The sequence below is a fragment of the Mastacembelus armatus genome, chromosome 12, assembly GCF_900324485.2.
Source record: "Mastacembelus armatus chromosome 12, fMasArm1.2, whole genome shotgun sequence".
Taxonomy (NCBI): domain Eukaryota; kingdom Metazoa; phylum Chordata; class Actinopteri; order Synbranchiformes; family Mastacembelidae; genus Mastacembelus; species Mastacembelus armatus.
In genome coordinates, this window is record NC_046644.1 from 14,695,389 (window position 1) to 14,721,357 (window position 25,969).

Genomic DNA, 25,969 nt, shown 5'->3' on the forward strand with positions numbered 1-25,969 from the left:
AAAAATAAGACAACTTTAATTAAAAAGATAGAAGGGACTTCTTTTTCCACCACTTGCACATCTGATATCTTGTCAGGAAAGGGCAAAAACACCCACATTGGTAAATGTCAATGCATAATTAAAAAATACAAAATCCTGGGGTGAAAAGTGAGAGGCTCAAAATGCTTGTGTTTGCATTTCATTGTGTTAAAAAAAAAAACAACCATTTGTCAGTGTCTCCCGATGTAATTTCACTAAAATGAAAACAAAAGCGCGAGGGGGGAAAGTCTGGTGATATCCTGTTCTCAGCCATGCAGTCAAATCACCCAATGACCCAGACGTTGTCCAATAAGTACAGCAGAAGAGACACACAATACAAACACTACCACTTGTCCTACAACCTTTTGAGTCTGCTGACCTTTCAGTGATTGGTTAGAGGACAAAATTTACTACATCAGCCAGTGACAAATATGCAGTTTGTTTATATGAGAGATGGAAACTGGAACAGAAACAAATCACTGCCTGAAGTAAAAAAAAAAACAAACAAAAAAAAAAAAACAGCTTAATACAATCACATGGATCCATCTCAGGCTGATGCACTGTGATGCCTCAGTGTTTTTTACAGCCCTACAAAACCCCAGCATACATTTACATATAAAAATTAATATCTAGCCAACCATCACAGACAATTATAAAGTGCAGTGAAAGGGCTGAAAAGAAAAAAAAAAAACCCTGCAAACATTTAAATTCATGTCTCCCTCTCCTCAAGACCATTTCTTCACCTGGTTTTGTATGTGACGTTCTATTCAAGTGGTTTTCTTAAAACATCTTTTCAGCGTGGAATTTGTGTCTAAAAGTCATTCGATAAAAGTTTCGCAGTCTTTACTGATTGGAGGACATTGTATAGGGAAGGTCATTTTACATTCACACACCGTCAGTCTGGGTTTGTTCAGGGATTCCATTTGTGACATTTTATCAAAGTAACTGGAGGCCTCAGCGACCCAGTTCTTTCAGGCCATTCAAGTTAAACAAATTTAAAGATCTGCATACATGTAATTGTTCTACATGCAGGAGTGCCAAGGCCATATGGTGACGGCAATGTGAGACAGTCTGTTTGTCCATCCAGCACGTTTTTGTCCAGAACAAGACATTTCAAACCTAATGGTGAGATTTCTCTGGACTGTGTCTGGATATTTGCTTCCTATGAGAATGACAGTCATAAACAATCCCCTGACTTGGCCATCAAGCTAAAAGATATTTGTGCATAAGAGACATTGGTACTAGACAGGAAATGCCTGGAAATGTAATGAGCACATTCATGCTCACCACAGGATAAACCCTTTCCATTTATAATGCAAGAGCTTCCCATTTAAATCAACTTTAACTTTCCACAAAAGACAAAATATAATCCAGTGGGGACTGAAGGACATTAGCGCTTCGAGGAAACATTAGTGGGACTTTTGATTTTTTTCAGTTCATCATAGTACATTCAGAGGTTTAAAACTTAGCATGACAAAACAATTTGCATGCTGAGGCCTGATGATCACTCTAAGTTAAAAGTTAAGATAAGGTAGGATAAACAGGGAAATATAGAAAAAGTAAAGATGTTCTAACTATGAAAAAGAAAAAATAAAGTAAAACACAGCACGTCGGCCACCTCAGTTAATGCAGTTCTTCGTGAGGGGAAGCCAAAAAGACATTTCATTCAAAAACTACATGTGAGTGGACCAGAGGTTGCTCACCTCCTGTTACCCATGACTATTATACTTAGTTAACTGGTATCTTGCAGACATCAAGATCTCGATACAGTCTATCTCTTCTTTATATCGTTTTGTGTTTTTCCACTGAAGGGCCTGCCCACTGTTTTCATTCCACTGGAGATGTGTATGAAGGATTGACAGTAGGTGAAACTGTTATCCGTTTTGTGTCTCACTGCTTATTTTTACATTTGCATCTAACTCTCAGTGCTGATTTCATGCTGCGAGTGAGCTTGGCTGTTGCTGTGACCTCATCCTAAAACCACTGAGCCTAACGACTTTCCCTCATTACTGTGGTAATCTGTCATATTAATGAGTTTGGTGTCACAGGGGGCAAGCAGTGCTTAGTACAGAGCCACTTCAGCAACTGGTCGCACGTGCTCTACTTTTTCCCATCGCTCAATAGACACTGATCTGGGTATGACCTCTGTCTCTGGAGCCACGCTGCAATGCAATCTCACCTAGACCTTGAGAAAAACATGCCAGCCTCTAAAAAAAATTTATAAACTACCCATCCCAGAATCCCCTGGTTCATCCATCTTCCTGCTGTCACCTGAAATGGGAGCCAATGGTAAGGTGACCCCGGCACCATGAACGAACAAGGCGGCCATGTCACTTTGTGAAAACCTCCGCTCAACCATCTGGCACTGTGATAATAGAGCTGGAAGCAGGTGAGAGTCAGTGCAAAGAGACAGAGTGCCTCAGTCTCCTCGAGCGTGCAGTCTCACTGTAACCTACCAATGACCCTGTGCGGAAAATGGGCCATTCTTTACATCAAATTGCATCCATTATAATGTCCTTGAGGATAAGACAATTTCAGGCATGAAAATCAATACAATAGAGACGAGAGGCATGAAATTCTCTCTGGAAGTGGGAGCTCCAGCGACACAGTGAGTGCCATTGTGCTGTAAACTTTTCCCCCTGAAGTGGTTTCATGCCTCTGAAGCTACGACGACAGTAGGCAACAATAGGACGAGAGACACATTCAGTGCTAAAGTTTTATTTATTTTAATTTCTCCAATCTTTTTTTTTTTTTTTTTTTTTAAATCGTAAATAACCGGGTAGTTGCACAGGCTTCTGAAAATAAACACCTTGGTTGAACTTTTCATAACTTAAGCAACTAGTGACAAGGGGTCTTAATATAAGTTGTTCTGTATAATAACTTTCCTAAATGCTTCAGTATTTCACTTTCCTTAATAAACATGTGACACTTGGGATGCCTGAATTTAATATTTTTATTTAAATTCCTATTTTTAAAGTAATATTTGCCACAAAATGACAGCTGTTGTCATACGTAATAACATGAAGCCAGTTTCTCACCTGGGAAGAATCGAAGTAACAGTTTTTTGTTCTTTTGGAGTTGGCTTTTCAATACCACTACAGTTTACATTGGACTTGTGGGAGGGGCGGCTGAAACAGATTAAAAAAACCAATATACATGAAAATAAATAATTTAATACAAAGTCTCTAGTTAACATGCAAATAAAGTGACAAACAACTGTAATTATGCACAATAGGACAGGAAATTTAATGACTTGTCCCAGTTTAAGCACTTGCCTTAGGTTACCATCAGGAGAAAATGGAATTGCCAAAGACAGTGTAAAGTCTAATAAATGGCCTGGAAGAAACAATGAAATCACATGAATCAGAGTGATGCAGGCTGCTAATATTGTCCAGGGACGGAAATTATGTTTTAATTAAGCTGAAATCCAATGTAGGATATTGCAAGCGCCTAACAAGCAACTGTGTTGGCATCAAATCTGAAAACCCTGCACATTACAACAAAACAAAAGGCGTTCTTTCAGAGTTCTCCTTTACTGACCTGTTTTGAAGAGTGTGTTTTAATTTCACGAACACAAATCTTTTATACAAACAGGCTGTATACTGAGAACTACTCAAGGTCAAATTAAAACACTAATTAACAGGCAATCATCTTTAAAATTCAGTATTATAGAGGATATTTGATTATGTATGATGTGTCTTCCCAGACATGTGGTCTGTCTTGAATGTTAGGTTGGTGCTAATGCTTAGCATTCAGTGCAGCAGTAAATGAATGTTCACCAGAGCAGTGCAACACTGCATATGTGCATATGTTTTAATTGACCTTTTCTTTGTACATAAAAAATAATAAGAGATTATCCATCGCCAGTATCCTGAGCTCCTCACAACAACAGAAGGTTTTACAGACGAGATGCAACTCAGCATGTGCCGTGGAACCAGGTGAAGCTGCTCAAATGTTAAATAGGCATTCACTACACTATGTACTGACGGTACATGAGTGGGTGCTACTGTGTGAATTATTAACCTGTACAGATGAAGCTTCATCTGTAGAAGCAGGGGAATCATTATCATATGAGGGAAAAAGGAGGTTGTTCTGCCAAAAACCAAAAAGATACACTATTCTGCACAAGGTTGAGGCACTTTCAAAGCAGCGCGTACATACTATAAAGTGTAATGCACGCACACCCACCCAAATACACACATATGCTGTCAGTCTTTTTCTCTATACCAAACAAGGATGAAGATGCAGACGGTCTGCAGTGAGCATTTCAGCCAGAGTCCATGCTGAAGAGCTCAATGCCATGTGGGCTCCAGTGGAGGCCAACTCCAGAGTTGAAGATCAGAGACCAGACATATGGGATGAAGAAATCCTCCGGCTGGTCTTCTTCCACATATTTAAACTTGAGCTCTGGAAACTTCTGATAGACAGATAGAGAAAGAGAGATAAAAGCAAAATTGTGAGGATACACAAGGAGTAAAAGAGAAAATTATAGGTGGTTTTATGCAATTCAGAAATAATGTAAATGAGAGCGTTAGTCCTCAATGCTGATCTTTCTTATATCTGTTTTTTTTGCTGACACACACTGACCTTTTCACAGCAGACAAGTGTTCCAGAAGAGGCAGAAATCAGGTGTACATGTGAAACTATTGCAGTTTTATTTTTTTCCACTGTGACACATCACAATGCCACAATGAAAAGGTGGACTGGAGACCTCAAAAGTGTTGATCCCAAATGAAAACATGGTTTGTCACATGACTAAACCTTTTACAGTGATTTATAATACAATAGAATTATAAAGGGAGAGAGAAGCTATTTTGAGTGGCCTAGTTCTTGAGAGAAAAATGTACTATTTATTCCCCTATTCATTTTCTGATAATTGATTGACTAATTTCTGCATCTTTATGCAACACTGTCTCCTGTTTAACAAGAAACTAAGCTCCTCAAATAAGAAATCCTGGGTGTTCAAGTATTTTTCCAACCCTGCAAATACAAGCCCTCCAACTTTACTAAACCAATCCTCTGCCAGCCCACCTAACAGCAGGTAGGTAGCAAAAGAAGAGCATCAATAATACAACAGTACCTCATTACAGGCTCCTGTCATGTGTATGCACACATGCAGCCAGTCCCCATTCTGTGTGAAAGACAGGCGCTGAGTACCTTTATGTGATGGTCCCGGTCTGGACTATTGAGTCCTGGTTAGGTCTATTCATGGGCACACTATCGGTATCATAATGACACAAACAGAGGGGCTGGGGGCGGGGGGGGTCACGGGCCATATGCTAGGCTACTAAGGCCAGACCACACACACCACCGCCATTGTGAGGGTGGGACACAATGCTAGAGCTGTATTATTGGGCTGGTATTTGTGTGTAGGTGACTATTTTGTTGACAAGGATATCAACTGATCAAATGTTCATATGACACTGACAGTGACAGTTACTCAACCCCAGCTCCATTTTATGTGTTAGCATCGAGGGTAGAGGGTGTAATACAATATAGTATAGTTTGCAGGTAACACATCAGATCTTCTATATGAGGAACCTACAGTGTTTAAGCAGTATCTGTTGTGTAAGGTGAAAAAGTTATTGTTTTCATAAGAACGTGTCTACAGACAGGCATAAGCCACTGTGGCAATACAATGCTGCACATAACAGGATTCCATAATGGCAGGACATTAAAACAACATTTCAGTTTATTAGCCCTTTGAAACCATGACTGGGTTACAAGGGAATGAAGACAAGTAGCACTTCATGACCTCCAAACACACTCACAGTTCATGACCTTTGAAAGTGCTCAGAGTTTAGGGAACAACTGAAACTAATCAGAGACACAAAAATGGTCTTTTCTCAGCTTGCTTTGTTTCTTTGTAAATACAGGTATGATTGGCATCATCAACATCAAGAATAAATGAATAGAATTGCTATTAACTCCTGTGTTAGTCATCATTTTCTCTTAAAATCAAGTATGTTTAGACCTGTTAGACCTTTACTGCATCACGAAAAGGCTTATTCTGGGAGATAAAGAAATGAGTTACGTTATATACAACCAGTTTAACTAGGTAAAAATAAAGAAGTGGCTGGTTTGCAGTCTATGGATGCCATCTAACACCTACGATGTGGTGTTACAATGTATACGCTTATTACTTTGAATAAGAGCATTTCACAAAATGTCAAACTATTCCTTTAAAGGCTGTTATTGTGTGATGGCTTTAGAGCAAAGCAGGCAGTATATAATCTCACAAACTGCCAAGAGACTGAAGAGTGAAAATGATGCACCTCCAGCTGCTAAAACAAACATGTCAAAACGAGTGTTTCTCAAGACAAGTGTCTACTGGAGATCAAATTATGAACCTAAACGGCAGAAATATAAAGTCCCAGTGCACATCCAACCACTTTACTAGATACTGCGCACAAAATGAGAAAAAAGAAAAATGATCATTGAAACACAATGGCTGTCTTTTATTCCTCTTACTTTTATAGTACCACCAAGGGATTTGGCGCTACATGAAGTCTTGGATATCACTACATTCCTCACAGCAAAAATGTCCCTTACAAAATCAGACGATCTCCAGACTGCCACATCCCACATAATATTATATCTGCTGCTTTTTCTGCCTGTGCTGCAGCTTCCTCTCGCTACTCTGGCTCTATGCTGCCGTCTCCTCCTCCCCTCCTCTGTTTTGTTCTCCGTCTGGCAGCTGTCTGGACCCACTTGGCCCGGGCTCATATCAGTTAGTTATGGGTCCTGGTGGGTCAGGCCCTCGCCCCTGAACACAGACTGACTGGCTGGCCTCATATCTTCACTCAGGACTCTGTGTTCCCTTCCCTCCTCTGCACGCCGCTGTGCTGTCAGAGCGCGGCCAGACAGAGAAGAATGCGGCTATGGAGCAAATATGAACTCACACACACATACTTGTACGTCTCTCTTTGTGAGGACAGTCACTGACTGCATTCCCTAGACCCTTAACCATCACAACTAAATCCCTAACTTCAACCTTAACCTATTCCTAATTCTCATCCAGGCGTTAACCCTTAAACAGAAGTCTGAAAATCTGAGGACACACGCGCACACACACACACACATTTCAATAAGCAATATTAATCTTTAATAAAACAAGTAGTCACTATGTAGAAATTAATTCATTAATTAATGTAAAAATACTTTATCTGCAGGTCAAAGTCTTTACTCTTCCAGTGAAATATCTCAACATCTACTACATGAAATGGCACAAAATTCTGTTCAGACATTGAAGGTCCCTATGGGACCATGAACTGGATTTGAATGGAAATAGCATCAGCCCCACTGTTCATACATTTATATCTTTATTTTGGCAGGTTATGAATTGTTAATGCAGCTCTCAGTCTGAAATCATGCTCATATATTGAGGATTGTGAGAAGCAATGTTTAATGTTACAAGAGCATCAAGGTGCCAATATGTTATACTCACTAGTTCTTAAAATCCTAAAAATAGTTCTATTGTAACCTCACACCAACCCTGTTACTGTTACACAACTCTAGTTCAAGGTAAATCCTGGTGGTTTGTGAAGAAGGTTTGCGTTACACATCCAAACCCGCTGACACATCTCAAACACCACTGGTCTAAAAGAGGCATCAGAGTGATGCATATGCCCAATTTAGTCAATGTGTGGGAAAGTAGTACTGCATAGCTATCAGACCTAAAAAAGTGCAGGTACTGAGTAACAGCTGGTAAGCTCCCCATTCACCCACACCCTTTCCACACACCCCATCCATCCCCTCCTGAGGAGCCAGAGAGTCTGTAGGCTATCGCTGCTCAATGAGGCAGATTTCAGCTGGTCAGGCTAAACAACACATTCCACAGACACTGCCCATGAGAGCCTCACACTGAAACAACACATACATACACAAAGAATTAGAGAGACGGTTGGGAGACGAGGCACTGAGGGTCGTCCCTGGGGTATTTAACACCCTTTCTTTCAGTTGAGTGCTAATACTGTCTACCTTCATGTGTAAAAGCTTTTCCTTTAAGTAACCAGGTTTTGTGTAATCTTGTGTCTACAATGTCCTACTTGCCTAAAACAACATGGTTCTGTTGTGTCAGTAAAACAAACATTATTTACTTTACAACTGTTGGCGCCTTTCACCAACAGATTTCAAGGCAGCAAACTGAGACCCTGTTCACACCGAGGCAGACAGATACAAAAATGGAAAAAAAAAATGATATATTTAATATTTTATTCACTGACATGCTTTGTGCTACTATTAAATATCAAATTCAAGAAAGGATAGATTAACTTCACTAATTAAGAAAAAAAAAAAACAGATAGCATAATACGCTCACACCTGACTTTAATTCGACAGGAACAAACTTTCTAACATCTCTGTCTTGTTAGCCCTTTCGATGCACGCACAGCTGATTGAAACACCAATACCCCTAAGAGCTTTTACTGAGTAATTGCCAACTTATTGATGATCCCACACATCCTTAATCCAGCCTATGGATTTTTGAGTTGTGGGCTCAACAGTAGAATGAGCTCATAAGATAAAGGGAAGAGGGAGACAGCTGTTTGAGAAATGGTACCATCAAGTGGCAGAGACTACTCCCAGAGGAGACATCGCCCAGATATTCTCTTTGCTTCATGTCACCCTGCGGGGCTGGATAGCACACATGGTGGCGAGTTGGTGTGAAAGACAACCGTTTTTCACAAAAAACAAAGACCGGTACACATGGCTGAACGCACCTCCCCCCACACACACGCACATGTACATGTTTAAGAACAGCAAATCTAACACACAAATTCATACACACACAGAGACACACACCTTCCTGACTGAATGACTGTGTGCTACAGGTACAGCTCCCTGGTTGAAGGACATGGCAGGGTTATCCGCATGGCTCCATGAGTAATTCTACAGCTATGGTCGATCGCTACATTAGCACTCCAAGGTGCTGACTGAGAACACGACAGAAAGTGCACATGGACTCATGGCCACGCGCCATCCCTCTTCTACATCGGCTAGTGAGATAAATGCCTTGCAGCCAGCCGCCAAGTAATGAAACACATGATGAAACATACAATTAAGTGCTTATGTGCTGGTGAGGAGCAGAGTGGGAGACCACTGGTTACATATTTTTTCACTGATTAATGGACAAGTACCGGGAGGGGTGGGGGTTAGCGAACCCGCCGGAGTGTTAGGTAACGAGGCGCAGTGGCAGATTTATGTCCCACCCCACCCCCTCTCTCCTATCTTGCGTGCCCATGACAAAGTGCCCCATCGCCCCTATCCCATCTCCTTGAAATGTCATTACATGTCTGCATGTAGGAGGCAAGCAGAGATGGTATGAAGATGGCTATTAATGCTAATGAGAAGTGGGCTTTGGTCTTTTGTCTCATGTCTCAATGGCTCTTTCCATCTTTCTCTTGTCCCAGTGCATATCCCTGCCCCATAGCTCTTCCAGTCTCATACCTATCCAGACAAGCTAATTCTATTTTCTTCACCTCCTCATGACCCATGCACTGCACCTTGTAGCCTTTAACAACACAATGTAGCCTCCATAAATGTTGCTCAGTGTCCATTGCTTTGCTTTATTCAACCAGCCTCATGCTTCAGTATTTCTCTTCTCCATGCTCACCCTCTCCATCAGTGCTCCTGCCCTATGTGTGATTTACCTTCAGTCTGTCCTTGGGCAGGGCCTGGGCTCCTTTCATGATGACCTCCTGAACCCTCTCGACTGACAGGTCACTTCCAGCCTGCTCCAGACGCTGACTGAAGAAGCCGATCACCTAGAGGTCACACAAGAAGAAACAGCCAATCACAATACCGAACCCAAACCTGCCAAAAATACATTTGGTCTGGTAGAGAAGTTTCATAAAGATCATGAAATTAAAAGTGGTGTAAGGCAATAGTCTAGACGTATTGGTAAATATGCCCAGTTAGATCAACATCACTGTCATGTCTGTTAAATGCCAAGGGTACCAATTTACTTTAACCAATATTTAGCATGTATAAAAAGTATTCAAATATTTAATAAACTACATTATAATGTAGTTGTAATAAGCCATGAGGTAATTCTAAAGTTTATTACAATAGTTGTACAAAAACGTCTCCTGAAAAGACTAACACTGATATTAAATCTGTTAAAAACATGTAGTGTGTTTCAGTTTGATCATCAGGAGCTGACAAGATGGGTCTAGTTTCCTAGCAACAGTAAATTGTTTTCAAAATGCATATATACTATGCAAGGATACCACGCTACACAGAGTATCATTTATAGACTAATAACATAACAGTGATAGAGAGCCTTTGCAAGTAAGTGGATAAAAATGAAGAAACTGTGAGAACAAAAGGAAAGTGAACACTTCACACTAATTCAAAATATTACAGGACGGGCTTGGCTAATATACCTGTAGGCAACATGCTTAATAGATACATATATACAGTATTTCACATAATAAATTCACCAAAGTGTTATAAGTAAGCACTTAATTGGCACTCAATTTATCTGATACCTTCTGGGCTTAAGCCAAAACTAGAGATCAAGGAAACTGTATTTTGCCTTTCCACTGCTGTGCTAGGTTCTTGCCTGGAGAAGTGTTTGATATTTGATCATTAGAAACTCTACATATTACTGATTCTTTTTAATGTTTCTTGTCAAACCAGCAGTGAAAAATGCATCTACAGGCAATGTTTTCTCTGCTCATGCTGTGGTTGCTTTAGAGAATTCAAATACACATTTGAACAGTGCGTGTGTCTACATCTATCTTATATTAATCTCTTCATTAAATCTGGAAGCCTTCTCATATAGGGTAATTTAGAGGAGAAACCCCCCCCCAGCTCCCCTCTTTCATGGGTTTGCAAGCAAAAGGAACGTTTTGGAGAATAATTTTAAGAAGACTGATTTAGGTAAGTGATTCCAGCTAGTATGCTTCACCCAGCAGAGCCCATGGCAATGTATCCAAAAATCCCAATCCCTCACACATACAGACTCTTACACATCAAATCTTCCTTTCTTTCACTACGTTACTAAAAAAACTATCAATGGCAGCTTTTTTTTTTTTTCATGCTGTCCCTTGCTCCCAAAATATAAATACATGACACAGAGCCTCTTGATATAAGGGGATTGATTAGATCATCAACACTGCTTAAGCTCACTGGACTCAGCCAACCATACTATCCAACCATACTATCCAACAGCACACTATCTTAACAATAAGGTTTGCATTATGTTCCCGGGCTTGTTATTTACAGATAATCTTATGGAATTATTATCTCATACCAGCACAACACCATAAGGTAAAGTGCTCCCTGTTCAATGCAAAAGTAGACTGACCGTGTCCAGGTTCTGCATGATATCCTGGAAAGATGGATGCATCCTGAACTGCTCAAAGAGCTCCCTCTTGTAGAGCAGTGCATATACCAGGTTGGGGTTGTGGTGTAGAGAGTTGCACAGGCAAGAGTTGATGATTTCCAGCATCATGCGGATCACCTCCTCAATCACATTTAGGTCCTGGGCCTGGGGGAGAGGAAGGATGTAAAGGTTAATTGGTTTCCCACTACAGTGGTTTCTCTTATAATGGTGTTTTTAAATGATTGCCTCCTGATAGATTGATCAGTGGGGGGTAGCAGAGAGGAAGAAAAGATAGGATAGTGAGGAATTAACAATCTTGCTATGTTGTCAGCCAAGGTCTTAGTGAGGCACAGAGAGATGACCTTGTAAGCCACAAATCAGGTCATGTCACAGTTTATTTCCTCTTGGGGCAATTGTCACTAGTGACATGTAACAGTATGGGAAGAAAGTTGTGGGAAAGATAAAGAATAAGACACAGGGGAATAAGTGGCTGTCACGATGAGTTACTTAGAAAGTTCTTTGCACAAAGTAGGCTCAGATTGAAAATGTATAAAGAGTAATATGCTCATAAATATTAACTACAAGAAACAACAGACAAAGCTGTAAAAAGGCAGCAAGACAGGTAACAAAATCCAAGTACCAGCACCTCGACAGCTCAGTAATTAGCATGTTAAATCTTGTTTGTTTAATGTGTTCAAAGAAACTATTCAAAAATGACAATTTGTCTTTTTATGGGTGGTTGTGTGCCAGGCTCTTTCTTCGCCAGGCATAATAGTTTACTGGAGTCTGCACTAGTGCCAGTCAAGGAAGTCACTATGAAATGATTGATCATTTATACACTTTCAATACAACAAACAACAAAGATATAACGTATTATTGAATGATCTTGTTGCAACCCTATATTAGTACGACCTTAAGGACTTTGTACCTTACACTTGTCAATAATAAGGAAATTTAAGTAGCAAACTATTCCAAAAACAAATCAGGCCATCTGCTCTACCTGGGGAACCTGCAGTGTAAGAACAGAGATTCATATCAAGTATTGTTCTTTAGTTACTGTGTTCCTAACAATGTGTTGACACAGACAGCCAGACGCCATGACGAGATAATGTCTTACATGGCATGAAATGAAAACTACAGAGACTGTGGGAAAATGAATAATCTTTAAACCGATTTTAAAAAAACAGGCAGCAATACATTGGTTCAAGAAATAATGTCTAATTTTATGTGTGGCAGCTGTGGTTTTTTAAAAATGTATCATGTACTGGTGGTAGGTAGTTGTAGATAAGTTCCCCAATACAAAAATAAAACAAAAACAACAAAACAATGATGAGAAGAAAAAAAGAAAAAACAAACACTGCCACTCAAACCGACTTCATGCAGGACATTCTAATTGGTCAGGGTCTTTTCTTGTTCTTTTGCCAAAAAGCAAAAACATTTAAGCTTAGTTTAACACAATGGAGTCCTAAAGAATTACATGTATTGGTAGACTGACCACCGCTGTAACACACAAAGCAAAGTTTTTGTTTTTTTTACTGCTGATCCTGTGTCTGTATAATTAGCAGGAGTCATACTGACATACTGTGCATGTCTGACAGTAAATCCTGATAGGCCAACATCATTTTTTACATTACCACATAACATACATATAATTTTGTTAAGAATCTCTAAAAATTTGGTTTTAAATACTTCAAATCAAGATTTCTGAAGCCAGTCTTGACAACAATTTGACCTCATCTGTACATTTAGAACACTGCAGATGACACTGCAACAAGAAGGAAAACCCCAGGACTGCACTGTTGTAAAAACTGTAGAGAAATAAATTACTTTTTCAAATGCCCAACTGACTAAATTCAGCCAGTTGATCTCAAAGCTTAATCGTTATCTTTCCTTTACAGGAAGCCTCTCCCTAGACAGTACACATGAGCAGCTTCCTCTAGGATTGCATCTTAATTCATATCAAGCTTGAAATGAGGAAACTGTATCACCCTGTAATTACTGCAATTCCTGTAAAATACATTAAAACAAGGATCTGACCAAGAAAGTTTTAATTTTAATCTGTATATGTATAAATCGGTTAAGCTATATGATAAAAAAAACTGTGTTGCCTCTGTGCTATGCTGTGTTCAAACCTTAAAAAGTCAATTAAAATTATTCATTAAAATCTGTTTTATATTACCACAGAGAAACAAACAAGAACTTTCACAGGAAACAACAGATGTTCCTTTACGTTCTCCATGGACAGAGGTATTCTTTAGGCTTCATTTTTATGACAGGCATCATTGTTTTGATGATGATCTGTTTTGACCAAGAATTTGTTAATACCAGCTAAGACCAGATTCAAAACCGCAGCCTGGCGACAACTCAACGGCATGCTGATTGGAAGCTGAGATTCCACCTCTAATCTAGGCTAACCATCTGTGAGAAAACTGCATGTGGCAGCATTTTATATTCCATCTTCAGTGCCCTGTTTCAGAAACAAGCCCTTATCATATAAATAACTTGGCTGTCTGTGTGGACTTTTTTGCGCTACAACCAAACAAAAGCACGGAACCAAACAATTTCTTGCGTGTGAATGCACACAATCACTCCCAGAAAACAGGTACGGGGATAACAATGATTCTAAGTACCTGTATTCTGTTGTCCGTTGACAATGATTCAGACTTGCTACACAGATGCAATAATACACTGCATTGATTTCCACAAGCTGGAAGTTGAAGCTGTGTAGTGCTTTAACAGGCAGACGTGAAGAGGCAAGTGGAAGGCAGGAGAGCTGCCTATAATGAGGATTGATCGTGTATCTGGAAGCAGAAGGGGCTCTCTGGGCTCGACTCCCCTGCCTAGCTAGACTTGCTCTGCTCTGTTCTGCTGTGGCAGGCCATAATTAGTCAGAAAGCAGGGACACATATAGGAGACAACTGAGTAGGAGGAATAGGAGGCAGAGGAAGGAAGACAGCAACAAAAATGGAAACATAGAAGAAGAGAGTAGGGGGGAGTTGATGGAGAAAGTGAATGTGAGGAGGAGACAAAAGGAGGAGAGGAAGGCAGAGTGGGAGTGAAGGATGCCTAGTGTGTTTGTTCTTGAGCTCTGCACCCAGCTTAATGAGATTATCCTGGCAGGAAAAAATGCCACATTGGGGAATTCAGGTCACATGAAAATAGGCTAGCTAGACGTCTGCCTGGCCCTGTGTATATGTCTGTCAAGTGGATGAGATTAAGAGGTCCATGGTCTGCTTGAAACCCAGACAGGATTTAAATATCTTGGCTCCTTCTTCTCTTCAACTTCTTACTCTGTTCTTTGCACTTGTTTTTCCCAAAAATGTAAACTCCAGAAGGCCAAAAAACACCTGATGTGTGTTGGTATAATTGCATGGAACCATTGCTCACTTTCCTCTCTTTCACTGTCTCCCCTTTCTCATGGTTTCTTCCCTTCTCTCCTCTTTTCTGCTCCTTCTCCCCCAAACTGTGCTATTTTCCAGCTTGTTGTATTGTGATTTAATCACAACCACTCATGCTGATATATAATGTCTGCTCTCCACCCAGGAAAACACAGGCCTCACACATGCACTATATCATTAGTTTCAATGATCCTGCTCCATTTTACTTGTTTCACCATTTACTCAAACCCTGCAGGACGGCTATGAGTGTGTGCATACACCTGCGTGTGGGTTTGTAGGTTGTGTACTTTGCCATCTGTCTGAATCTGCTGCTAATAATGTGGCATGCTGGGCACAAACGTGTAATGTCTGCAGGTATGTGTGACCTTTGCTATCTATCAGACAAGGAAAATTTAAAAGTTTGCAGATGCAATCTGTGACTGGGAAGGACAGCGACAGCCTTACAATGATGGTCTAGTCATCTGATCACACGCATGCATGTTTTTATGCAAGTGTTTGTGTGTGTGGACAGGGTGGTTAGAGACACAGACATGTAAATCCCTGCAAAGTAGGAGCTGGCATCATTAAACCAATAGCTTAGTGATTCCCTGGCTGGCCCCACTGCTCACTGTTGCAGGGCAGACAAACCAGACACATTAAGAAAGAGTATTGACAAAGACAAAGGCATGAAGATAAACACAGACAGATACACAGAGAGACGAAAAGAAGTCAAATGCCACACCTAAAGAGATGCCCTGAAATCTGCAAAAGATTGGAATATTGGCATTTTCAGGCATATCACAAAAAAAAAAACAAAAAACAAAAAACACAAAGCAAAGAACTAAGTAGTTTCCAGTAAAAAGACCTAAAACCAAACTGTAATTTTAAAAAATGGAAAGTTTAAATAAGAAAGACAACAAGGGAAAGCTTGAAGAGAAGAAAAAAAAATACCACATGGACAGACAGAGAGGGTCAGACTGGCTGAGTAGCAGCAGCCTGCTCTGTCTTTGGGGAGTTTTTAAAATAGGTCATTGTCTGACCTGCATTATGGTACCACAGCCATGTCATAATCACACCATTTAGTAGAGTATTGTGCTCCAAAGTCTCACAAAACATTCTTTGTTGAACACAAAAACACAGAACAAGGTAAAAGAAACTGAATTTGCCCACAGAAGAACAGCACTAATAACAGTCTGTGTCTAGAATCTGTGTAGGAAAGACTGCATCACTGTCTGTGTGGAGGGGAAGTCCAGCATATTTGCTAATGACACCTTATTATCAGTCAAATAAGCACACTTCCTTAGAGACTTGGCTGGCAAGGGAGCATGGGGGCAAAAAAGCAGTGATGGCGGTGATGACATGAGTGATAATGACAACAGCTGCGACAGCACAGTGAAAGCTAGGTGGGTAGTGCTAATTGATCTGCTGTTAGCTGTGCTCTGTTTTGCTGTGCCTCAATCAGGAAAAGACCAGGGCGCAGTATGGCTGCACTAATTACCATTTGGAAGCAGATAGTTATTACGACCCCATGTGGAAGCTCTACTGAAAATTGACAATTTCATTGGATTTTGTTCACTTAAGTATGTAATGTCAGTGCCGCATAAGTGCTGTATGTTTTCGGTCCAGATACACACAGGAGGAGACTGTACACACCAACAATCAACTTCAAAAAACACAATATCTAGTCATCTAAGAATATTGCTGCATTAACGTAAAACTGTTAACTTCACAAAACGATTGTTTAGCCTAATAAGAAAATGGTGCATTCCTGGAAGCCCTGAAAATAAACAGAAAAAATAACATTTATTATCTGTTGATACATCCTCAGGCTTTGCTTTCCCCTACACAAGAGAAATGGTGCTACAAAGTTAATGGATGTGTCTACGCTGGCTATTAAAAAGAGATCACAGATTGTGACTCAACCAGCACACATAAACACATAGACAGGGTGGTCCAACAAGCTTCTGAGCTTCTGGCTGTGTGTGTGTGTGTGTGTGTGTGTGTATACTTGTAGTCTCTTCCCAGAAATGTGCAACAGTAAACAGACTAAGAGGAAGAGAAGTAACATTACCACTACCACTAGCTTGGAGCATAAACAGTGGCATACAACACAACACAACACAACACATCATTCTTTTTATGTTTGTATGTGTGTACATACTCATACTGCATGTCACTGCACATATATCAAAGGGCAGGAAAAAAAAAACTATTTGCTGGTGTAGAGGCTGCAGAGAGCACCAAGGGGCCCCTGAGAGCTGCCTTGCCTATGGGAGTCTCTGGCAGTCCCCTAGGGCTCAAAGGACCCAAACCCTTCTCCATTTCTTCCCTGAGACTAACCAGACCTGCATCACAAACCTATTCAGAAATATGGAGTGTGTATATATGAGAAAGAGAGAGAGCAAGACAAAGACCAGAGGCAGACATAGAGAAGAAGACAGAGAAGGAAACAGAGGAGACAGAAAGAAATAGAGAACCTAAGAAGAACGGACCCTGCTTTAACCTGTAGTTAGAGTATTTGACAGTGGGTTTTTTTCCCCCCATATCCTCCTCTCAGTCTCTCCCTTGTAAAGAGAGCAATTACATGTCCAGGACGATCCCACATTAAACAAACATTAGTTCTCTCTCCAGAGCCAGACTCACCCAAATTACATTGTTTCCAGATGCCTGTCACAAAAACACACTTAAACCCCTTACTGCCTCACCCACTACCTCTGGTCATGGAGAAGAGGGTCAGAGAGGAAGAAAAATATCTTAGCCAATGTGCAAAGACATTGTAACTAGTCAGATAAGAAATGCTATGCATGATAGTTATGTAAATTTGAGTTTAAAATTCATAGTGATTCCAAACTTGGCTGGTCAGTTAAAGCTCAAACCATAGTCACACATAACCAGAATTATTATAATTCATCCTGAGGTGGAATGTGTGTACCAAATTTCATGGTAGCCAAACCAAGAGTTAGAGACATTTCAGTGCTGACCAAAGTAGTAGAGTGACTGACTGACTGACAACAGCATGTGTAAAGTCATGTTGCAATGAGCGATGTACAGTAAATCCTGAGAGCTTCTGAACAAAAAGAAACACTTGATTAAAAGCAAGAATAGTCAAGCTAAAAGGCCCTGATCCCTGTAAATGGTTCAATACAACAGGCCTCATCAGAGATTCAAAAATCTCAGTGTGAAATGCTGGAAAAGCAAGATGTACTATTAAACACATGCACTTAAAACTCATCTACTATCCAAGACACAATTAAAGTGAATTTGTACCTTGAGGTGCGTATATGTCTGCACATGCTCAAAAGGCAAACAAAACAGTATGTTCCTTTACATCAAAAGATGCCAATAAAGTTGATTTCTACATGTGGATAGTAGACACGCGAACGCTCGTAGACATGGGAACCAATGTCACTTTGACTTAGTATAGTCTAAGCTCAAGGATAAGTGCAGTATCAAAAAAGTTGGCTAGCTCAGTCTTAAAAGTCGATAACCCAGACTGGATGTCAGACACTGTTCTAGGAAAACATGTTCATTGTAAAATTCCCATGAATTAATCATACCAGAAATCTTGTGCCCTTGAGCAACACACTGAATGTCATTCTAAGCAGGAATGCTCCTGTGTAGGCGGGCATACGTTCTGCGTGTCCATGTATTTGCAGGAGGAATCAAAACAAGACTGGATAATTGCATTTCATATGCTTTTTATGAGTATGTGAGTTTATATATCTGTATAGCTGTCTCTTAGTAAAGGGCCTCATCAGACAGTCGCTGCCAAGGAGCACTCACACATAGTCACGTTTCCCTAACGGAATCTATTTGCACGTAATAATATGCATCTCTGCCCTCCACACCCATGAACACACATTTATCTATGACCATTTAAACCTAATGAGACAGTCAAACTGACATGTAGACAGACAAACCTGTAGGCAAAGTATAAAAACAATTACATTTAGTAGATATATAGTTTTATATATAATAGTCAAAGAATGCAATCATTTATCAGGTTTGACTGCTAGGTTCAAGATTCATAGATAATTTGCAATGGGACATCATCATACTTCATTTATTCTTATTTCAGATAACACTGATGCTTCAGAGAAATTAAAATATGACTTTATTGCTACTATGATTAATCTTAATATTCAGTTTTATATATGCTCAATACTTATTCAATATAAAAACGTATAATATTCTAAAAGTGGAAACTATTTCAGTGCATTGAACAGCAATGAGAAATAGCCAAGGAACTGGTGCAGAAAGAGTTGCAGACAGCTATTTAACTGTGTACTCGCAGCAGCAGACCTTAGATTTCTAGCTTTCCAGCAGCTGAACCCGAAGGAACATTAAACTGAGAACTACTTCACAAAATGAATCCTAAACTGTCTGACACAACTGGTGCCAGCAGCAAAATGTAGTCACCTCAGTCTTGTATAACAGACAAAAACAGATAAAAAGCATTTCACAATCCATAATGGAAAAATGCTGCAAAGCAGAGCAAATCCATTTTTGTGTGTGTAGCACATAGTGGTGTTTCTTTTTGTTTACTGTGTATCACAGCAATATAAAACAATGGTATGACTACATATGCATAAACTTGCTGTTAACCCTTCCTTCCAGCTAAACAGCTGCTCTGTGTAGCACAATATTTAATAGACAGACATGATTCTGATCTTCTCATGTAACTTACAAGAGGGTGAATAACTTTCTTTTTAGGACTTTAAGAGTTTGGGCTGTACTAACTAAGTTATTACTAATTGAAAAAAAAAATTCACAATACGAAACTGAAAATAAGTGGATATATGTAAAGAAAATGCTCCCTGTTTAAGCAGACATAATTTAGCAACTATTAATTAAGTGAATGTAGACTAAGAGAGGGGGGCAGACAGCAAGAGAGCAACAGAGAAAGGAAGTCAGAGAGTGTGTGTTACTCACATAGTCAGGCAAAGCTGTGTTGTCTCCCTGTCTGCCTCTCAGACTCTGTGTTGCCTGTTCCAAAACCTTGTTGTGCTTTTTGGAAAGCAAAGCAAATAAACTGCAGGAGAGACACAGTGAAGGAAAAATGTGTGAGAGCAGCAATGACAGATGAATGATACACTTCTATGAAGACCAAATAACCCAAAACCCAAATACACAGTGCCGTACTGCACGTTGATGAGTATTTAATGTGCTGTAAACACTCAAAAAGTGGACTTAAATCATCGTAGCTGAAGAGAAGACTTTATTTAAGACAGATCATTATAAGAGACAGGTCTGTTTTGCTTTCTAAATGAAGCTTTAATAATGAATAATAATTAGTCTTGGAATACAAAATAATCATGAAACTGGCGGGAGACAGTTTTAGAATTGATGTGTCAAAATACTAAAATTATACTTAATTTGCAAGTAATTTATAATCACAGCTCATTTCTAACCTTGTTTTAGATGGCAGGGTTTTTTTATGTTCGAACATTTCCATAATTTGTTTGCGTTTCCATTGTAGGTGACACTGTGTCATTTGACCGACTAGTTAACTCCCTTGCTGAGCAATTTGGAGCAGTTTTAAACTCTAAAAATATTTCAGTTCTAATATAGTTAGTATCTAAAAAAAACAAAACATTTTAATCATATTTTTTTTTTTTTTACATAGTGTCATTATTGGGTTCTTCTGTTTTAATTAGAATTTTTAATATTCTCTATAGGCCTCCAAGGAAGTTAAAGCTTTAATTTCTGCTAATCAAGGAGAGAAGACTGTAGTATAAATTAAAATTAATGACAGCAAAGGTCTAGGGAACAGACGAACAATCAGAGCTCAGCAAAGTCCCTGAGATCAACACCTGTCCATCCATCAGCACTAGAAATCACACATAAAATCTCTCAGCATTCCTTATCCAGGCTAATTGTCCAAATGACAGCTAAATGGGGATAACTGAGCAGCTATGAGGGAGGTTGCTTTACCTTCAGACCTTATGTCAAAGGGGGTATTAGCCATGAGTACATAACAGTATCTGTTGTACTATCTGGTCAGTTATTTCTCTTTCAAATGAGAGACCACCGTGGAAGTTTCACCTGGGTCTCACAATAACGCACTGTGACTATCTGCTCAGTCACATCCCTTATTTAGGCCGAGGCAGTGACTGACAGGGCCCTGGAAACAGCGACACACTGCTGACCTGATCCCAAAATCAGTTCTAAGGCAGAAGTAATGACAGACACGAACCACCCTGAAACACTGAAAATGTAAAAGTGCTCTGTCTCTACTAGTCCAAAGGACTGTGTTTTATCTGGAGACACAGTGTGTGGTGGTGTACTATTTAGCAAAATCTGTATACAGAAAATTGTGTGTTGAAGGTAAGATTAATTTAAAGGTTTGCATTAGTAATCTTTGTTACAACGTATGTCCCCAGTCCATGCACTAAATGATTTTAGAGTAAACAAGACTACATATGTAACTCCTCAAAGGTGTATTAAAGACTCAATAATGCTAACATTTATGCTTCAGTCAAGTATATAGAATGAATTAAAAAGAACATGAAATGATGCTGGGTAGTGGTGGAGGTAAATCAACCTACTACTGCCTGTAAATAAACAGCACCAGCTGGGATTCTCTCAATTTAGGAGCAGAATTCATACCTGTCTGACATTTGGACAGTACTGGCAGGAAATTTCCTTTATCTAGGAGCCAGTTTAGCCCAGACATGGTCATTATTACCAACATTATAATTATTATTATTATAATACACGGCATACATGTACAGACAGTTTTCCTCTGACTAAAAACACCAGAGTCACAGATATGGAGAGAAACACAGACAGGGAGATAAGAGGATCCTTGAGTGTGTGTGAATGTGTGTGTATTTGGAGAAGAAAACATTCTTTCCTGTGTGCCTGGAGTTAACAACAGACATGAATTACTTGATTTCTGTATGTTTGTGTGTGTTTTGGACCTTGTCCTCTCAAGTCATTTGTCTTGTCATGGGCCAAATCCTTTCCCTCAATTCCCTCATGTTGCATAATATTCTTCTCTACAGAGACACCACTCTCAATATTTTATGTCTTAGTCTCCTCTGCTGCAACCATCAAGAAGTTACTATAATAATAAATATTTTGCACTGATTCAACATGAATCATCAAAATGAATGAGTGTGTCTGTGTGTGAATTAGAATTTCCACCCTTGTCCTGGAGAAATGTCTGCCTCTCCTTTGGCTTCTTCTCTTTTCTCACACAGATGCTTTTATTAAAATCCGATGCAGATGATGGCTCCAAGGCCCACTACTTACACAAAGCAACAATTGATAAAGTTTGAATAGACTTTATTTCTCTTTACAGAATACTCGCTCGAAGGCTTCTGTCCGAAACACTGTGATGTTGTGGTGATGTTGATGCTGTGCCACTTCATCTACTGCATTAAATTATTTATACTGATGTTTGAGCACCTGGTTTCTCTTACTAGAACACACACTTGCTGGCTTTTTCATTCATTCACTTTCTTCCAGAAAAGCAGCATGTTTAGTACAGTTTATACTTGGTAGTGAAGATATATACACAGACAACAAAAAACAATAGTTGTCTGCTATCAGTTATTGGTACAAACTTTCTATTATGGTAGTTATTTTTAACATCTCTAGGTGTAAGAGGTCATTGCAGAAAATGCTGCAAATTACTACATTTTATGGCAATACTGAATGCAAAATGACTTGAAGCCTAAATGAATGGATAGAAGAAAGGACCTACCAATTAACTTATTTGTCATTTATTCTATTCTTACCTGATGATGCGCTGGGCAGCGTACTGGTGAAGGCATCGAAACTGGGCTGACATGTTGGCAAGTGCAGCCAGACAGTTAGTGTGGAGGTATTTATCCTAGAGAAGATGTAGACAACCATTTACACACCAGTGCTATTTCTGTTCTGCAAATTACTTTCCACCTTTACAGTTCCATCATGAAAAGTGCTGTTTGTGGATGTTACATATCAATGTAAAAAAATACCATATAGTTGATGGATGTTTTTTCACATTATCTTTGCAATTGTACAAAGTATGTGTGTGTTTGTGTTCATCTTACCCTTGTCCGGGTCATGTTGAACTGAATGGTGCGGATGACTACCAGAATGAGCAAACTGCCAAGTGAGATCTCTGTCAGTGACCTTTCTGTGTACCATGAGATGTTCTTCAATACCTGAAACAACACAAGTGGGACACACAACAAATGAAGACAAAATGTAGAAGGACTTATGATTATCCCAGCAGTTGTAGATATTGTAGGGTTGGATGAGAGAGTGGTAAATTACTCACCACTTCATGGATGGACCGATTGAAGGCATCATCCTCCGTGAGGATGAGGAGAATGATGAGGGCCATGTAAACATGGTGAGAATTTCTTTCCTCCACGTGGTAAAGGATTTCAAGGATGGGCAACACCTAAGAAGAATAATGGTAAGGAAGGAACAAGGGATGAGAATATGCAAAGGTGCATTTATTAAAACCTGACTAATTATGGTGTGGGCTACAGCCCTGCAAAACACTTACATTTCTCATTCCCTATTTTCACTCTTATTACTAGTTAGTCAACTATTTTCTTTCTAATTTTGGTACTCATGACTACAGGGGTGAAAGACTGGATGTTCTGGTGGTTTGTGAGCAAGGTCTGAATGTGGCAGAATGAAACCACATTACCAGATAAATTCAACAAGTGTTTAAATTATAATCAATCTTGCAGTTTGCCAACAAACAGTTAAATACTTGTTAGACAAATCATAAGTATAACACTTTCAACAACATCTGTTACGTATTATTCTATACATCCTCTAGTCAGAGGACTTTGATACATCAAGTGGCCCAATAAAACCAGATTATTACCATTACGCTAGCACAGTAGGCAAATAGCATACACAGAACGTGGTGATGATGATGATATTTTATTTTAGCAGTCATAAATATAGAACATGAGAGAATATAGTAATATCAGATGTAAAGGAATTTATCAGAGCAGCAGGTTAAAAATATGACTGTAAAACAAGGTTGTTTCTGCATGTTTGTCTAGTGTCATGAATTTGTCTAGTGGTGTGCTGTTGCAACTGGATTTGGATGATAAACCAGGTACAAAAGATAAATAGGTTTAACTTTTACTTCCACTTCTTATCCAATGATTATTTTATATAAAAGAGTCTCACTTGCCTGCCATGCTCATATTGTATGTGATACCATCTGACATGCTGAGCTAGATTGATTTTCATTCACTAAATGCCTCAGAGCATTCACTCTGCTATAAGGACTACCTGGCACAGTCCCACATGGACAGAATAGCACCAGCTGCAACTGCATACACTCTCGCTATTTACTGAGCCATAGATGAACCAATTTCATGGCCTCATCCATGTGTGTAATGAAGAAGTGCATAATTTGTTTTGCTGAGGACTATTCAATCACACTTGGGTTCTTAATGGCGTTCTTTGCGTTTGCCTTCCTAAAATGTACCCCAAAATGCACAATTTACATAGGAATTATGAATGAAATGGATTTGTGCACCACTGTATGTAAATTAACAACTAAACAGAAGTGCCTCAATTCTGATCCTACTCACCAGATTGTCCATGTCAGTTCTGGAGAGCATATATGTCCTCATGTTGGCATTCTGGTGAAGCAGGGTGTACAGTAGTAGTGTGACCTGGTCAGAGCGCTGCTGCTCATACAGCGCTGTGTACAGACTGTTGAAATTAATCTGGAAAGCATGAGGCTGCTCCATGGGCAGCGTTGATGTATCTGCATGGGAAGACATAAATATTACATCACCTTCTGTTACATAGAACATACACAACTGTCTCAATTCAAATCAACCATGGGTCTAAAGTACATTTATTACCTTGTGTGTTCCTAAAACAAGTAATAGCCTGGCGGTATGGGTTGGGCCAGTCAGGCCCGTCTGCCAGATTAGCTAGGACCAGCAGTAACAGAAGGCTTTGATTAGACAAAGGTAAGGGATTGTGTTCCTGGTCTATACCGGCTTTGCTGCCAGTTCCACCCAATGTGAAGACGTTCCACAGACCACCTGGAGATGAACAGACAGGTAAACATGCTGGATTAAGATTCAGAGACTTTTTTGTTTCTCTCCATGATTTATTTGTGCATGCTGCATGCAAAGTAGTCATTTCGATTTAGTTTGTTCTGTTTAATTAATTTAATTTTTAGGTCAGTGCTGGAAAATATTTTATTCTCACATCTGGTGTTTAATAGTTAGACACTGATACTGTCAAGATACTGTGAGAACAGAAGTTCCCAATTTGAATACAACTGATCAGTGCAGTCAAAATTTTACAGAAAGCATCAAAGTGTTTTCACAACTTACAGCAATTAAGTCTTATAACAAATTTACATTGCACAGTGAAATGACTAAATCGGGCAGTCAGACTGTTGTTACCAAGACCAAAATGCACAATAGAAACATGCTAATTGTTTGTAGTACCTAAAATTTAAAAACAACACAGACGGGAAAACAGAACAAAGAAAAACTGCAACTATTGGCCATCTGTAGTGGGGATTGTTTTTCTTGTTGGGGGATAAGAGTAAGCTGAATTTCCTATAGAGCAACTCAAGCGCTTGTGGTTTCAAGCATCATGAGAAGCACGAGAAGCATGAACACTAAGGTACACAGATGACAGTCCCTGGCTCCTGCACGTCTAGCCACACAGAATGCATGACCCAAGCTCTAGTGGCAGTGTGAATATGTTTCAGGTCAGCAGTGACCAAGCTGCTGAATTTGAGAAGAAGCCAAGTAGAGCTGTTGCCATCTAGTGGCAAAATTTGGAAGAACAGAACAATTCTCTGCCTGAATTTTCACACACCATTCTTGGTTTAAAAATGTCATCCTCATTCATCCAGGTATTAAGACACACTAATATCATCTGTTTACTTGGTTACTGAACAAAAAAAGATTTAAGTCATGTGAACAAGGAGACTGTTCTTTAAAAGATCATAGAAGTGACATGCTTCATGTACATGGACCTTCTACTGCATGAAAAATATATGTGAGGTTACATCAAGACATCATCTTCTGATGGCTAAGGAAGAGGATGGAGACAGAACAATGGTGAAACTGGGACTGATGAAAACCCTGTGAGACTGAGACCAGAAAATGTTTTAAGATTAAACATAAGGTATTTTCATATACCTTTCTCTTTGTTGTCCCCAAGAGTTTTCTTTGAACAACTGGTGACCTTTTTAGTAATATCCATGGTTCATATTTGAATTGGCCTCTGAATTCACTAATGG

The 25,969-nt window shown here is 39.5% G+C and overlaps 1 protein-coding gene across 4 annotated transcripts in view; it reads right to left on the minus strand.

Moving 5' to 3' along the window:
* Positions 1–2,953: 2,953 nt before the first annotated feature.
* The window catches only part of dym (dymeclin), a 34,874-nt gene continuing 11,858 nt past the window's right edge, over positions 2,954–25,969 (minus strand). For all 4 annotated transcript variants that reach the window (XM_026297373.1, XM_026297372.1, XM_026297375.1 and 1 more), the window contains 9 exons: positions 24,564–24,749; positions 24,285–24,463; positions 22,997–23,122; positions 22,767–22,880; positions 22,470–22,564; positions 19,657–19,756; positions 11,330–11,512; positions 9,669–9,782; positions 2,954–4,435 (listed from right to left, as the gene is read on the minus strand). In XM_026297373.1, coding sequence (XP_026153158.1) covers positions 4,286–4,435; positions 9,669–9,782; positions 11,330–11,512; positions 19,657–19,756; positions 22,470–22,564; positions 22,767–22,880; positions 22,997–23,122; positions 24,285–24,463; positions 24,564–24,749 — 1,247 coding nt within the window. In that variant the 3' untranslated portion in view covers positions 2,954–4,285. The remainder of the gene's footprint in view (positions 4,436–9,668; positions 9,783–11,329; positions 11,513–19,656; positions 19,757–22,469; positions 22,565–22,766; positions 22,881–22,996; positions 23,123–24,284; positions 24,464–24,563; positions 24,750–25,969) is intronic.